General features: G+C 45.0%; 2 protein-coding genes and 3 non-coding genes across 6 annotated transcripts; 4 read left to right on the forward strand and 1 right to left on the reverse strand.

Annotated features, from left to right (window-relative positions):
• Nucleotides 1–876: 876 nt before the first annotated feature.
• On the reverse strand, nucleotides 877–6,013 carry LOC143012682 (amino acid transporter heavy chain SLC3A2-like). Of its 2 annotated transcripts, none has more exons than XM_076165947.1 (11): nucleotides 5,923–6,013; nucleotides 4,746–4,982; nucleotides 4,461–4,648; nucleotides 3,488–3,661; nucleotides 3,280–3,374; nucleotides 2,970–3,100; nucleotides 2,507–2,616; nucleotides 2,202–2,401; nucleotides 2,033–2,110; nucleotides 1,726–1,939; nucleotides 877–1,629 (listed from the first exon to the last, which is right to left on the reverse strand). In XM_076165947.1, exons 2-11 carry the CDS (start codon nucleotides 4,937–4,939, stop codon nucleotides 1,490–1,492), a joined length of 1,524 nt encoding a protein of 507 aa, XP_076022062.1. In that variant the 5' UTR covers nucleotides 4,940–4,982; nucleotides 5,923–6,013; the 3' UTR covers nucleotides 877–1,489. The 2 variants fall into 2 exon arrangements, with proteins under 2 accessions (XP_076022062.1, XP_076022063.1); XM_076165948.1 differs by lacking the exon at nucleotides 5,923–6,013 and adding an exon at nucleotides 5,292–5,313.
• Nucleotides 6,014–10,095: 4,082 nt separating this feature from the next.
• On the forward strand, nucleotides 10,096–13,740 carry snx15 (sorting nexin 15). The gene is made up of 7 exons (XM_076165800.1): nucleotides 10,096–10,293; nucleotides 10,849–11,005; nucleotides 11,534–11,649; nucleotides 11,795–12,065; nucleotides 12,212–12,385; nucleotides 12,504–12,701; nucleotides 13,454–13,740. Exons 1-7 carry the CDS (start codon nucleotides 10,195–10,197, stop codon nucleotides 13,573–13,575), a joined length of 1,137 nt encoding a protein of 378 aa, XP_076021915.1. The 5' UTR covers nucleotides 10,096–10,194; the 3' UTR covers nucleotides 13,576–13,740.
• On the forward strand, nucleotides 12,878–12,959 carry trnal-aag (transfer RNA leucine (anticodon AAG)). The gene has a single exon. It is a non-coding gene; the product is annotated as a tRNA-Leu (tRNA).
• On the forward strand, nucleotides 13,215–13,296 carry trnal-aag (transfer RNA leucine (anticodon AAG)). Its single transcript has one exon. It is a non-coding gene; the product is annotated as a tRNA-Leu (tRNA).
• A 628-nt stretch (nucleotides 13,741–14,368) lies between the features above and the next one.
• trnal-aag (transfer RNA leucine (anticodon AAG)) lies at nucleotides 14,369–14,450 on the forward strand. The gene has a single exon. It is a non-coding gene; the product is annotated as a tRNA-Leu (tRNA).
• The last annotated feature ends 2,261 nt before the right edge of the window (nucleotides 14,451–16,711 follow it).

Below are 16,711 nucleotides of genomic sequence, written 5' to 3' on the forward strand. Positions count from 1 at the left end.
TGAGAGTTAGTCATGAGTGTGCATGACAGGGGGTGAGACGGTGGTTGGGTTTCGTAGCGGCGTGGGGTGAGAGGAGCGCGGCTGAAACAAGCTCCGATTCCCGGTATCAACAACTTCAAACCTCCCCTGTGACACCACAGAACCCCGGCGGCCCTGAATTGCCTCAAAACCCTGAAACTCTTATGACAAGAAACTCGACATATTTGACAAGAACCTGCTTTTAAATGCCTGTTTCAGATGAGGAATGGGCAAATTTAAAGACGGTACAGTGTTTTGTGTTCTAGAAACATCAGATCAACATTAATAAATCAAACGTAGTCTAAGAACTAACAACAATAAAATAAAGTGCATTTGTGATTGATATTCTAAAGTGATCTGGTGTTTAAGTGTAAGTGGCTCCAGCTCACAGGCGGGAGTTTTTGAGAAGTTTAAGACCAATTAAATAACAAATATGCTTTGTTGTTCATACAGCATATGATGAGTAATGTGATGTTCCCCATATTTATTTGTTATTCCTTCTCCCTCCCGTGTTTCAGTCCTGTAACATCTCTACATCTGGGTCGTTACATAAACAGGTATTGTATTTTGCTAAATGTTTGACTTTCTCTCTCCAGTATAACTAAAAGAAGAAAGGCCTTATTATCAACACAACCATTTTTAAATTTAGACATTTAGCTATTCGTCAGTAGCGAAACATCTAAATTTAGAGAAATAGTCGTGTAAGATAACACACCTGTAAAGCCGATTTCAGCCTGATAAAATAAGACGTTCAGTCAACATCTGTGACACACTTTCACACCTGGAGATGCCAAATAAAGTGCATTTTATCTACACACACACATACGCACACTCACGCACACACCAGGGAGCCGTCAGTGCAGAACTTTTGTTTTTATTTCCTGTTTAGTTCAGCGACAGTCAGGTGCAGTTTTACAACAATTCCAAACTCTATTTAACTCATTTTTCCTGTGCTGTTCAGTGCAAAAACAAGAAAACAACAACAACAACCGCAGTCCAATCCGTGTGACATCGATATGAGATCATGTCCTGATATGGAAAATAAAACAATCCTGACACACACGGCTAAAGAAATGCCCATAGAACAAGAATGGAATGTCTTACACAAGCTTGAATGACTCAAGATATTCAATAAAAAGGACAAATTAAAAAGGTTCACGTAACGAGTGCACGTCTAACAAAGTGTTGTCTCCACAAAGACTAAAACACATTTGGCTTTATAAAACCATCTGGTATCGAGTGTGGACTGAGTTTTGTACTGGCAAACATTCTTTCCTCTGCACTGGTTTTTCTTCTGACTCACTTCTTATCCTGAATGAAACAAGTGACAGGTAGTTCAACAAATGATAAAAAACAAACTAAAAGAACAAACAAAAAGCAGGTCCTGCGTTTGCCATCTCGTTCCTATGGACCTGCATTCATCTTAGATTCATGTTTTGGAGATGGCTTTTCTAGGGGTTTGTCGCCCCCTTTAGCCCGGGTAGGGGAACTGCAGCAGGACTCCACTTCCGGGTCCCAGGGTGATTTTCTCCAGACTGACCGAGGCGTCTGCTTTTAGTTCCGGATCACTGGACAGTTTCACTTTACCCGTCTCAGGTAACTCCACCCCAGCTGCAGGAAGAAACATAACTGGGGTCAGACAACAAGAATACAACCAGAACACACACACACACACACACCGTCCCCCAACCCTCTGCTCCACTTTACCTGGTGCAGTCAGTGTGATTGTCGCAGGTTCTGATCCCCAGTTGACTGCGGTAATGTATCTTTCACTCTGATCCCACAGACGGAGGTATGCCAGGGTCGTGGGGGAGGACTGGAGAAGGGAGTACTCCCCGTAGAGGAGAGAGCGCTCTTTGCCTCGGAGCTCACTGAGGGAATTGAACCACTTCCTAACAGCCAGACGTTCCTTCCTCTCAGCCTGGGGGCGGGGAAACATGTATTTGTATTAGCTTTGTTAAACACGAAGGAACGTTCAGGTATTCAGAGAACGTCCAACCAAACACACCCTTACCTCCACTGTCTCATTCACAGCTTGTCCTTCTGTGGGTTCCTTCTCTATGTCCCAGACCATCATGGGAGATCCTGCACCCTGAAGGCACAAAACAGGGGAGAGGACACAGGTTACACACCCCGTCACACACATCTTCCTCCATCACCTTCTTGTCTACTCTCTTGTCTACCTCTGCCTGAAGGCCAATCTCGTCTCCGTAGGTGAACACCGGGGTGCCTGGCAGGGTGAACAGCAGCAGCTGGTTGAGACGCATCAGCGCCGGAGTCCCTGCCAGCTTGGACATTTGGTCTTGACTGGCAGCACCGAGTCCCCAGCCAATATTCCTCTGTATAGAATGGAGACTGTCCAGGTCCTGAGCGCGGTCTACACCTAAGGAGAACACAAGCAGGACCGGGTGAGCTGGAACATCCCGACATGGGGGGGGCACAGTCTAGTCTACTGAGACCGAGGTGATTTAAGGACATTTCAGCCTACCTGTAGCTTTAGCACTGAGCAGGTCAGATAGGACCAGATCCACTCCTGTGGTGTTGACGAGCTCATGCACCTCTACAGCGGACAGACCTTTAACCACACCCAGCAGAGCCCTGAGGAGAGAATGTGGCACGTTGAGCAGGAAAATAGCTGAAATGTTGATCAGAAATGTCACAGAACACTTTATTGTCCTTCTTCAACCACTCCACAAGGTGTCGCTTTAGCACCATCTATGTGCAGCGTTGGCCTCAATTCCCTGTGAGTGTATTCAGTGTTTGGCCCTCTGACTCTAACCCAACCCCCCCCCCATATCCCCCTGCTGGACTGGAATGCTTTTAATCTCTGCCTCCCCTCAGGACACAACATCCTCCAACCCACCGTCAGTTCGTAAAGCCTCTAAAGTTACTGCACAACCTTCCAACACAAACTGAAGAATCTCAGAAAGGGAGAGAGCTACAATTATTACCTCTTCTTGGTCTCTTCAGTGCGGTTGAAGACATTCTTCAGCTTTGACCAATAGAGAGACGAGGCAGCAACATTCACGTCCGACACCTTGATGCCGTCAATGCCCAAATTCAGCCAGAAATCTGCTGCAGCCTGAGGAGAAACGAAAGTCCAATGAACAAGCCCGTCTTCAGATCTATTTGGACCTCCACACTCAGAACAACACATTAATAAGAGGATGACTGAAGATCGAGACACAATTTTCAAGGTGATTAGTTCTGTACAGATCTGCGATACATAGATTTGCGTGCGTTTGTAGCGTTTTGACCTACCGCCAGTTTCTCCAGCACGTCTGGAACATCGCCAGTGCTGAACCAGGCATCACCTCCCAGGTAGTTTGGGGTCAAGTCCAACACCACAGAAATGCCTGAGGACCAACAAAGAGCAGAGTTAAAGAAGAAAGAGCTTAGAGTTGCTCAACCAAAAATGTTGATTTGAGGTTCTACACTTGAATGGTTTGTGACTTCTGGGGCTTCTCACCCTTCTTGTGGGCTTTCTCCAGCACGTTCATCAGCTCCTCCTGTGTTCCGTGGGTCGGGTTGATTTCTTGCATGTTCAGTGTGACCGCCTGGTTGGCCTGGACGGTGTGCATGGGGCCGAGGACCAGACCTTTCACCTTCAAGTTATTCACACTCTCCAACTTCTCGTCCAACTCTACAGAGCAGAAAGAGGGAAGTGGGAGAATGAAATGCCCGTTTTGCATGAAATTCACATCAGCAAGAGACAGAAATTAATGTGTCAAAGGTCAGGGGGTGAGTAAGAGGGGGGGGGGACATGGAGGGAGAGGTGGAACATGGGGATGAATGCTGCTGTTCTTTGGGCCTTGTGTTGACTCTAGGCAGGAGCATGTGAATGCCTCCCTCCACACCCTCTGTCAGCCATGTGAAGTCTCAGTACAAGGCTGTTCTCCTACATGTGAACACCAAGTCACGTGTTTGAGGCTGTTGGAATGCTGCCTTGCTTGTTGGAAACCCGAGTATACCCGGGTACTCCGGTGCACCTTCCCTGCCTGCTCCTTCTCTACTCCCTGCAGGCCTAAAGACGGCACTTAAGCAGTGTGAAAAAAGAGCTTCAAGAAGCACCAGACTGGATTGGAACAGACCACTTATCACACACCAGATTGTCCATTAGCAGGTTGGTTAAACCTCAGACTCAAATCTTCGCAGTAAAAGAGATGACGTGGGAGGTTTTTATGTCCTTTAGACTATGAATCACTGTGTCAGCCAAGTCAGCAGTTTGGTATCTAGCCAGCTCACAGCCGCCAAGAGGAGCTGAGGAAACCAGAGACCTCGTCAGCAGACTGATCCCTCGTGAATTGGGAGTGCGAGTAACCACAACAAACCTGGACAACAAACACATCCCCCAAATTTACAAGAGTGCTACATACTGGTGTGTGCGTTACTTTGATGGGCTACAAATGTACACATTATTAATATAACTAGACTTGACTCACCTTTCATTCCATTGGGAGAGAAGGCATTCACGTCGTTGACTTGGTAGAGAGGTCCTTCGTTCCACCAGTTCATGTCTGGGATGGGCTTGCAGCGAGGGGCCTGGACGATGATGGCGACGGCTCCGGCCAGCATCCCCACCCAGCCCAGCCAGAACAACACCAGGAGCACCCAACGAGTACGCACCCACCTGAGCACATAAGCACCAGGGGGACATTTTTAGAACGATTGCAGCTTCAAAACACTGCCACAAGTACATTTCTTTGTATTCCGCTCTGAGATCTCACCCCGGAGTGCCTGCCACCTTCATCAACTCCTCTTTGGACAGCCCGGTGAAGGTAACTTCTTCTTCAGGAACCTTCAGCATGACGGTGCCGTTCTTCTCGCCCCCTGACTGGCCATCAGCCGTCATGGGCTGCTTCTCAGGGTCCATCTCATTGAGCTCCACTTCCTTCATGTCAACTTCTGCGTCCTTACTCATGTTTGGCCTCGTTTATAGGCTATAGCGGTTGAAGAAATTGTGTCTGGAGGAGAAAAGGACATCATTAATGGGTGCAAAATAAATAAGAATTGAATAAAAAATAGATGAATACAGATTAAGTACAGTAAATTTGTAATTCCCAGCCTAAACGAGCAGAAACAAATTGGATCATGTGAGTCCACGGAAGTACAACTCATCACTCCGGTTTAGACGCGGTTTCCCTGACGTCACCGGCTTGCGTTAGCTTAGTTTATACGAGCATCTGAGAGCGGGAACAACATTTGTAACGATCTCTTAGGGTTCAATTAACAGTTGAAATAACGAAAAAATGTTTACTTGATACAGATTCTACCGTTGTTTGGCGAAATATCGACCGTCACCTGAACAAACGTCGAGCTACAAAGACACGGGGATGTTAGCGGAAGTAAAGCTGGCCTTCACAATAAGAGCATCACCCAATCTGATTGAAAATGTATTCGAGTACAATGACTTCTATAAAAGGATTACATTTCATTGAAATATATTGACAGTCAAATAACATATCCTGCATTTAATTATGTCTAAATATCAAGCAAACAATACCGATGTCGATGTTTGGTTATGTGCTAAAGACAATTAGATACATTTTCATTTCTACTGGATGTCCTTGTTTGTGTTGGCGCCGGTTGCTTGACGGAGTCGTGTTAAAATTTACAGTATGTTTAACCTGAAGAAACATGTCAGAAACTCCATCGCCTCTCTCTATCCTCCATAAAACTATGATATAACCTCGTGCAATAAAAAAAAATTGATTCTAAACAATGGATCGACTTATTATTGACGACATCTTTGATTCTCCATTGAGATGACGAAATCAAGCCCATCACTTTGCATCATGCGCACAAACACGAGGCAGTAAACAGCACCGGAGCTTCCTATTTCAATCGTCTGCACACGAGAGGGGTTTCAGAAGTGGAATATAATAAAGATATAAATTAATTTACCTGTTAATCGATGTGAAAATCCTTGCTGATTTCAGTTCTCGAATACTATGAACATAAAGGTGGAGCTTGTTCTGTACTTATAGTTCCTCCGCCTGGTTTCTCCGCCTACATACCCCCGCCCCTCTCCCCCTCCGATCCCTTTCTCAGAATAGCAAAACCAACCAACCAACCAATATACAAACACAAACAAACAGGACCGCTTAGTCTCAGCCAATCTCTTTGTTTGGTTTATTTTCTCCTAAAAGTGATGAATACTGCATAGACATATAAACTCACCGTCTTTAGATGACTGTGTTCGTATCTATACTCTCAACCTTTGACCCAGTTTGTACAATAGTGATGCGTGTATAGCCTGAGGATCCTCTGGGTGTACAACTGAGTGCACGTTTGGACACATGGAGATGAGTCACGTCATGTCACGTCATGTTATTTACCATGAACACAGTAAAAGGTTCATGAACATCAAAACCTAATCATCACATAAGAAGATCTGCTTGGCACTGCGGAGTAAAATATCATTAGTTAGTTAGTTTGTGACGTTGATAGAAAATTTAACTACTCATTTATAAGAATGATAAACCATATTTCTGATACATCCTACAGGAAATTTGATCCTGTATCAAATGAATGGGCTGAAGGTTAACACTGAGTGGATTACAGTTGATGACTTAAAGAGAGAGGCTGATCAAAACAGTCAAAGCATTTGATCATAGATTGATAAATGCTGATAGCCGACAGCTCTGCTATGATGATTTGGACAACATCCACTGTTGCTTCTCACTAATCTAATCATCCATTCTCTTTTATCTTGTCTTACATAACTGTTATTGTCCTGATAGCTTGTCTTGTCGAGGAAAAGGGGTGATGATGGAGACATGATGACATCAAGATATCAAACAAGCAGACAAACAAGCATCTTTAGAAGTGATTGTTGGGTAAATTGAAGTCGTGCTGAGGATCTGACTGTGCCTGTTTGTTGTGTGAATTGCATTGTTGAGGTTAGACCTGAATACAATACTCCTGGAGTCGTTTTTTAAAGGAACGTGATCAGACATGTTCTACACTCATTTAGGCCATTCATTTTGTTGTTCAGTCAAAGAAAATGTAGATATTTTTACTCTCAGTGAGACAATGCAAGTTCAGAACCACACACTAAAAATTCACCTGTGACCAAAAATCATGACAAACATGTTTTCACAATCTTAATCCACCAATGACTGAAACATGGGCCTCAAACCAACGTTTAGAAGCCATTTTAGAACAGAAAATGTGCTGGTGCTTTCATCAAAACTGCCTACAAACAGATGCACGTGCACTCATTAAAGGTCGCTCTCTACCTCGCTGTTACACAAGCTCAAACACACACCATCTGTTTCTGGTTTAATGTGTGGCAGGGGATCACGTGTGTGTCTGTTTTCAGCTGCATCCAGCTGTAATGGAGCTGCTGTCTGCTGGCTCTCATAAACACACTTTGCATTTCGTTCCTGGAAGGAAACGTGTCGGTGGTGCGGAGCAAAGTGGAAAGATAAAGGAGTGCAATCATTTTCAGTGTTGTTTGTCTGAGAATATTCGTCAGGCTTATTTCTAACTGAGATTGAATGAAAGGACAGGGGCCGTGTTTAGAGAGGAAAGGGTGAGAGAGAGGTGCCAGGGTGCTTGAATGAGGACATGAGCTGAAGGAGGTGTGGTCAAAAAAGTGGGAGGTAGTATAGGAAATGAAGTGAGGGGACGGGGGTGGGACAGTTGGGGCCGGCACGTGTAAACATGTTTATGAGTTGTGAGTGCAGCAAAATTTGGATTAAAATTTAGAGCACATGAAGGCCAGAGCTAAAAATGGTAACAGCTCAGTTACACAAAATGCTGTCTGCGTATGAATGAGTTTCTGAGTGCTTCTGCGTGTGTGTGTGTGTGTGTTTGCTCTTTAGAGCTAATTTCCCCCTATTAAAGCTCCTTCATGTCATACAAATCTCACACACACGCACTCACACACACACACTTTCTACAGCACCAGCGACCGGTTTGACTCAGTATCTAAAGTTGTGAAAACAATGTGTGTGGTGGTTCAGCGTAAAAATGAAGAAACTGAACCCTCTATTTAACACCATCATCCCCTCCAAGAGTGTCCATAGTCTTCATCACCAGATGAAGTAACCCTTTGACTTATCTGCATATCTGACACAGATTTTGAGATGGGTCAGCTGTTGCATACGTGTTTGAATCCTACATGTTAAACCGATGAACATCCAAACAGGCACAATTCCTTGACAATACTGTGGAGACATTCCTGTTCGACTTATTGTTCTGAAAATGGTGCTGCAGTGTAGAGAGGCCCACCATAAACCCCCGCCTGATCCCCGTCTAGGAGAGTTTATTTTGCCAGACAGCGTGCGCTCGATCAGAGAGAGAAGGGAGAGCAGAGCTGACCTGGACCAGTTTAGACCAGTTTCCCCTGTGCTTTCATGCCATTGTTTCAGGATCTCTGCAGTCTCGATGTTTAGACTGAAACACATCGACAAAGACTCCGCCTAGGATGATAAACTGGGAGAACATCACCTAAATTAAACCTCTAATTCCCAGGTTGACCTCTGAACTGCCCTTGACTGCCCCATAAACATGAAATCAATAACAAACATGTATGGATTATTGCTAGATATGCTTTGCAGTGTCGAAATGCTTTTTGCCATGTAGAACACTACACACACACACACACACAAACACACACACATACACACACACACACACACACACATACATACAATATGGATACACACGATAGGAACTTTGATTATGTATTTTTGTAGTTGTTTATTCTTTCATATTCGCTTTGTATTTGCAATATTTACAATTTATACACACTCTCTGCCTCCCCCTTCTTCTTCCCTTTGTCATTCTGTCTGCGTACATTCTCTTTCTCACCACAATATGTGCCCTAATTTTCTCTGGTGGTGGTACAAAGAAAAGACTGTTGAAAGCTCCCTCTCTCTCTCCCTCTCCCTCTCCCTCTCTCTCTCTCTCTCCCTCTCCCCCTCTCTCTCTCTCCCCCACTGTCCCTCCCTCGCTCTCACTCTAAATGATTGCACTGCATACTGGGCAGCTAGGCAACTCCTATTCTCTTCATCTCTTCATTTGTTCACCACAGTTATACCTTATTCATAGTGACAACAACAGTTCATCTGTTCATAAGGATGCAGACATTTTAGATCATGTGTTTCCAAACAAAAATAATCCACAAGTTGCATCTTGCCATTGTTATCTACACAGACAGTAAAACACAAGTGGGAAATCCAGTCTGAAACCTTGAAACCTGATACCTTGCCCTGCCCACCCCCCACCACCCCTGTGGGAACCAATGGCCCCATGTTATGTAAGTACGCCACCTATCTCATCTGTGAGGAGAATTTCAAACAGTGCATTTCACAGCCAGCCAGAGGAACACATGACTCTTGCGTATAATAATGCCTCAAAATCATAAATCTTATCTTTGCTCCTTTCCTCCACTGCTTCATGCCCCCCCTCACACATTTGACATTTCGCCACATTCAAGTATTCATAAGATAAGATAAGATAAGATAAGATGAAAGTTTATTATCCCGAGGGAAATTGCTGTGCAACAGTTACAGTACAGTGCAGAATGAAACTAGAACGAGAAATCACCAAACTAGTGCAATACAGAAAACGTGCAAGAGTGCATGCAGATACTAAGTTCAACATAATAAGTACACACAATAATGTCGTGAAATGTTTGTAAAAGAAGCTACAATACGATACCTCTTCCACAAATCTAAAACTGACTCCACCATTTATGTCTTTAAACAAACAGAACAGACTACCCTCAATTAAACACTTGCCTCATTTCCCTTCAATGTTAAATATAAAAATTACTAAGGTGCTGCTGACTACAGGAGCTACAGCCTTGATAAACCCTTTAAGAATAAACAGTTTACAGCACAAGAAGTCATTTGAATTAAAATGCAAACTGTGTTACAAAAACAACAACAACCTTGGCGTTGTTGCTATTTTTGTGTTTAATTGAGTCTTTTTGCACTATTTTCCGAGTAAGTAACGCTTCACTTGAAAAACGTAGACCAACAGCGCCCCCTAAAGTATTTTACAGCGTCTTACAGTAAACTTCATCCACGCTCTTACGTTAGCACGCAGCAGCGACGTCACGAAGCAGGAAGCGCGTGCGCGGAGTTGGAATCATAATAGAGCGCAGACGGTTCGGTTCATTCGGCCGAAGCTCGCTCCCCGTCCGCCGGCGTCGACACCACCATGTCTCGGAAGCCTAAAGAGGAATATTATCGCTTCTTCACGGTCACGGACCCACGGACACACGAGAAAGGACACACGGAGTACAAAGTGACAGCAAGGGTCGGTCTGCGTTCTGTCTCTGCTAGCTGTAATACGTGTTGTCTGTCGTTTAAGCTAATTTTCTGTCTTGTTTACCCACTTTACTTTGTCTGTTTGGCACAAGTCGCCACGTTATTGTTTTATACCGCCATTAATTTACACATATAGACTTTTACCACTACGCTGCAAAGTCCCTGACACGCCTTGGCAATTGTACATACTGCAGAAAATATGTGAGCTCAAGGGGAAGAGAGAACTTGTGATCCCATTCATGAGCACTAATACACACACACACACACACACACACACACACACACACACACACACACACACACACACACACACACACACACACACACAGTCTTCTGTAATGGGGAAAGAGAGCGGGTCTGTGTAATAGTATTCAATTGAACTTTATTGATACAAAGCTCTAAATCTCAACAAACGTTATCCGGAGGCACTTTACACACAGAACATGTAAAGAAGAAGCCCAACATTCCCCCAGGACGTCCCAGTAGTCGTGAACGTGTATGTAATGAGTTCATAAACCTCCCTTTTCCCTCCTGTGGCTTGCAGTTTGTGTCCAAGCGCCACCCAGAAGATGTGAAGGAGGTGGTGGGGTGGAGGAGGTTCTCAGAGCTCAAGAAGCTCCACGGGGAGCTGGCCTACACACACAGGAACCTCTTCAGACGCGAGGAGGAGTTTCCACACTTCCCACGTGCACAGCTTTTTGGTACGAAGGCCAAACATGTTCTTATTATCCTCTGTCTGTCCACTGAAGATGGTAGGTCGGACGCCAAGTTCGCGGGTTCGATTCCCGTGCAGGTTACGGGTCTGTGTCCTTGAGTGACACCAATTGAAAAGCAGACGTGATCTCTGTCTGTTACTGTTAACTCGCTTTTGTTCAAAGCGTTGGCCAAGCTTTTTGTGGCCACTCTTCCTCCTCACTAAGACAGTTGGTCTGTTAAGTCATTTCCTTCGACACATTACATAACGTAAACAATGTTTGTGGGGGCTGAACCAGCAGAACAGACAGGAACCTGAATCACTATATTTGTATACATAGGTGCCTTTAAGACATCATAAAGCTCCAAAAACAGAGGCATGAAGAGACCGGTCATGTACACTGACTCAGTTAAGAGAAGAGGTGCACATCTTCACTTCCTCTCATTTGTTATTTTTGTACATTTACACCCTGGCTGGCTTCTGTACTTATACTAATATTTGACTGTTCAATCCTGTCTCCTTATTTGTGTTTCAGGCCGGTTTGATGAGGCTGTGATTGAGGAGAGGAGGATGGCTGCAGAGGCCATGCTTCTGTTTACTACCAGCATCCCTGCTCTCTACAACAGCCCACAGCTCAAGGACTTCTTTAGAGTGAGAAACATATCTACATATTCCAAGTGCAATGGATAGAAACAGAAATGGATACAACCTTACGTTTCTTCTGTCTCTTGTTTCTGCTCCGTTCCTGTTTCATCTTTCCCCCTTTTCTTCCTCTCCTCTCTCTCACATCCCCCAGAGCGGGGAGGTCATAAGACCTTTGGATCCCTCCCCTCTGTCCTCTGGCAGCACTCTGCCTCCCCCGCTCATCCCCCTCCCGAAGCGGCGGGCCTCAGACTGCGAGGGCGCTGAAGAGGAGGAAGGCAGGGAGGCTCCCACTTTACCCCAGGACTTGGGCTGCAACCTGGGCATGGAGCTGGGCGAGCCCGAGGTGGCGGCTGAGGCTTACAATGAGATGGGCTCTCCGAGAGAAGAACAAGAAACGGAAGCGCTAAGTGAAACGGATCTAGGTAACAGAGGAAGAATGGAGAGGAAGACAAGTGTTGACCTCATTTGTGTGATTATACGGTGATTGTTTCGGTTGCTCTACATGTCACGGAGAGCAACCACATGTTAAGTGACGTCATCCAATCCTCGTTCCCTTCTTCCCCTCCAGTTCCGTCTCCTGACGCGTCTCCAGAGAGAAAGCTTCAATCCCAGGAGTCACAGGAAGAATTTGACTCACTGTTTGACTCTGTTGCCGTGGAGCAAGAGCCGCTCACAAGAGAGGAAGGTCCTCCTCCGCTGTCCAATAACGACCTGGCTGTCTTTGATCCCTGCTACATGCAAGGTGAAAGTGAATTTAAACAACATATGATACAGCTGCTGCTCTAATTCCTTTACAACGTCCTCACTGTCTCTTCTCTTCTTTTTGTTCTTCTTCCCACTCTTCTTCCTCTCTGTTTCAGACGGTTCCAGTTCCGCCACTGACCACTCAGAATTGTTCTCCCTACCTTTAGCCAATCTGGGCGGAGGGGAGGCGGCCTATTTGACTCAAGCAGCCAATGAGCTCAGAGACGCCGTGGCAAAAGAGAAAGTGGGAGAATTCAGTTCTGCCATCCTGGGATACCGGGCGGCAGTGGATCTACTGATCACTGGAGTCCAGGGTGAGAAAGACAGACCAGGATGAAGGTGTACAGGGGAAAGGTGGAGAAAAGGCACTCAGATTAGTTCTCTATTAGAACATTTAGGCTGACACACACACACCAAAGCAAATGTGACGTTGATGTAAAATCAATACAAAGCTGTTTTAGATGGCAGCATGTGTTGTTTGCTGTCATGTGGTAGCGTGGCCGAGCGGTCTAAGGCGCTGGATTAAGGCTCCAGTCTCTTCGGAGGCGTGGGTTCAAATCCCACCGCTGCCAGTAATGTTTTTAAGATGCCAGAGATTTTTCAAAATGCAGTAGAATTCCAAAGAACAAGTCCCATGACATGCACTCACATGATTGTTCTCTTAATACTCCACAGACTGAGCTCTCTCATGTTACCATGATGTTGACATAAACTGTATTAAGTAGAACAAAGTCCATTTTGCGTAATCGTTGACCTCTGACGTGCCGGCAATGTTCAGATCTATTCTTAGCAGGCTGATTTGTCTGAGAGTGTGTGTGGTGTCATGTGGTAGCGTGGCCGAGCGGTCTAAGGCGCTGGATTAAGGCTCCAGTCTCTTCGGAGGCGTGGGTTCAAATCCCACCGCTGCCAAAAATGTTTTTTCATGGAGAAGATAGTTAACATGTTCACTAATACATGTAATACACTCTCCCTTTGTTTTGATTCTCTGCTGTATTTGGTTTGTTTGTTTGTTTGTGCTCCCAGTGCCACAGTTTGAGAACCTCGTCTGTTTGTCTGTCTGTTCCAGGAGACACTGATCCAGTGCGAAGGGAGTCGGTGATGAGACGGACAGCCCAGTATCTGAAGCATGCAGAGCTGTTAGTGGACAGGCACTCCTCACCCACACACACACAAGCACAGAACCCATAGATGTACACACACACACACACACACACACACACTCTGAAGGTAATCTCATTCAGGTTAAAAAGGCACACGTACACACACTCATCTGACACACACTCCACTTCAGACTGTTATTTGAGCTGCCTTTGGTGTTCAGATGTGCCATTTACCAAATCAAGATAACTGGAATGCTGAATTAAAATATGGTTAATGTTAATTGATGAATGTGTATAAATGTCCTCTCTCTCTCCCTCTTGCTGTCTCTTCAATTCTCTCCCTTCATTCTTAACGTTTCTCTTAATGAATAATATGTTTGTATATCAGTCATTTGCATTTTGCACAAGTGATTATTTGTGAATAAATTTGATTTTTAAGTTAAGCTTAGAAGATGTGTGGCTGTACTTGATGTGCTCTGACAATCTGAGGTGGAACTCACAACCTAAACTCAACTAAACCTGTATATAAATGTAACAAGTTCAACCTCGGGTCTATAAACATAATCTGCCCGACAACCTCAGTTCTCAACAGGTGATTGCAGGATTGCAGTTATGAAACAATGCCTCCAGGGGGCGCTATTGTATAACATGGTTGCGGTGAAGCATTTGTGTTTGCTCCACCTGGAAATCAGATCAAATTATAATGAATTCAACTGAATGCAAAACAACTTCTAGTAATTCTATTTACAAACCGATGCAGCAGCAAAGTGTAAAGTTAAAAGGTTCACGTTGGACATCGGAGTGAAAGGTAACTATTTTACAACATCAGGCTATCCGCCATCCGTCCAACTAGTTTTGTACTGTTTATGTATGACATGTATGGTAGCATGGCCGAGCGGTCTAAGGCGCTGGATTAAGGCTCCAGTCTCTTTGGAGGCGTGGGTTCAAATCCCACTGCTGCCATGAATGTTTTCTAATGTGCGAAGCTAAACTACACTTTACAGGTGGACTGGAAGCTGATCAGTCATATTATAGGTTTGGGACTATGACCTCCATATGGAAATTCTAAACAATGAAGCTATTAGTTTTGGAAGTAAAACCTTATTGACAATTTACTGATGATGACCGATACGTTTGATATTTGTAGTTGAAACGTGATAACATACGTTTTGTTCTTGTTTGGTTTTTCTACCCTTCCCCCTTTGTCTTTTCCCGAATTTCCCTCTCATGAGGCAGTCTTCCTCGCTCCAGACTGACCATTCCTTTGTTGTCAATTGAACCAAACCATACACACCTCCATCACATGGTGGTTACAGAATCAGTATAAAGTGTAAACATTCTATATGTACATTCACATAGAATTTAGATAAAATTGTGATAAAGATAATATCTTTAAGAATCAGACGTATCTCCATTTTAAAGGTTCATTTTCAAACCTGACTATAGGGCCTGATCAACTGAGATTGAGGGGAAATGGAGGAACAAGAGGAGCGATTGAGCTCAGCGTCACAGAGCAGAATCTGGGATGGAGGGAGGATGGAAGGGCAAACGGACGGAGAGATGACAAAAGAGAGCGACCGATGGGAGGAAAAGGCTGTTGTTTGTCTTTCACTAGCTTTCCAGATGAGAGTGAGAGGGGTCGTTGAGCGTGAGCGATGGCAGAGGGGATGGAGGAGAGGAAAAAAGGAGGGATGTGATTAAAGGATAAGCAGAGATCATCCCTCTATTGTTGAAAGGATGGAAAACTGACCCTCCCTCTTCCTCTATTTTCAGCCCCCCCAAAACCTCTTTTTTTGTCTTTTGTCATCTGCTTTGTTTTGAGAAGCTTGAAGAGGATGGAGGGATGAGACAGGGGAGCGATAACATTGCTCCATCTTTTTATAAATATGCCTCTCTTCCTCTCATCGCTCTACCTTTCCATCCGTCTCTCTCGCTCAAGCACTGCACCTGTGAAACGCAGAGGATGAGAGGAACAGAGTGGGAGAAAGATAGAGAAACAAAGAGATGGAGGGAGGGATGAGATGGAGGGGAGGGGGGTCGGAGCCTCACAACATTAGCATGCTGAGAGTGTCAGCACTCTCCTCTCTTTCTCTCACTCCATCCCATCTCTCTTTCCATCCCTCCCTCTGCCTCACTCTCCTCACTGGTCACTGCAATTATACCATCAAAACACTCCAGCCTGAGAGCATAATAGCTTCCTGTGTGTGTGTATGTGCGTGCGTGCGTGTGTGTGTTTTCAAGAGATCAAAAGAGAGGTATGTGTGTGTGTGTGTGTGTGTGTGTGTGTGTGTGTGTGTGTGTGTATGAGCATAATTCAGTGCCATACATGGTGCATTATGTGTGCATATGTGACATGAAGGGCAGCTGTTGGTGTGTGAGCATCGCTTGAGTGTGTTTGAAAATGTGAAACAGAAATCATGGGGTGTGTGTTTGTGTGTGTGTGTGTTTGTGGTCGATGTCTTGTCATCCTCTCGCCTAAAAAAAACTGCTTCTTCAACCTCTGACCTAACACACACTTAGACACATGCTGAGACCCGTTTTCCATATGTAATGAGTTCTCACACACACACACACACACACACACACACACACACACACACACACACACACACACACACACACAGACAAACACACACACACGTACAGATGGATTCGTAGAGGCATGCAGTCATGGTTTTGACACACAAACCGTTATGACCTACATGCCCAGTGGGTCATCATTAAGTCACATAACACACTTTCACACCTTTAACCGTTCACACATACACACACACACAAACACACACAGACACGCACAGTTTTGTTCCCTCAACTTCCTCCATCCCTCTGTCATAGTTTGTCTTTTTCTCACACACACACACACACACACACACACACACACACACGCACACACACACACACACACACACACACACTCCCCCCATGAGCTTGTTATCCCTCTCTGTCCGTTTGTCTCTCTGTCACCTTGCCCTTAGCTATTTGAGTACACTTCTGTCTCTCTCTCTCTCTGACACACACACACACACACACATAAACACACTCATGAAGTCCCTGTCTCACTCTGTCTCACTCTCTGTCCTGGCCTCTGTCTGTCTCGACATCTGCTGCCTGTCTCAGTGTCTCCTCATGACACTGTTGCCGCGAGCGTCCCGCAGCAACGACGTTCCATTATTCTATCTGTCCTCCATCCTTCCCCTCTCCACTCTGTCCGTCTCTCCCTCCAC

This window comes from Genypterus blacodes, unplaced genomic scaffold (genome assembly GCF_046128005.1).
Source record: "Genypterus blacodes isolate CSIRO-AG114 ecotype Tasmania unplaced genomic scaffold, CSIRO-AGI_Gbla_v1 ptg000152l_1, whole genome shotgun sequence".
In the NCBI taxonomy this organism is placed as follows: domain Eukaryota; kingdom Metazoa; phylum Chordata; class Actinopteri; order Ophidiiformes; family Ophidiidae; genus Genypterus; species Genypterus blacodes.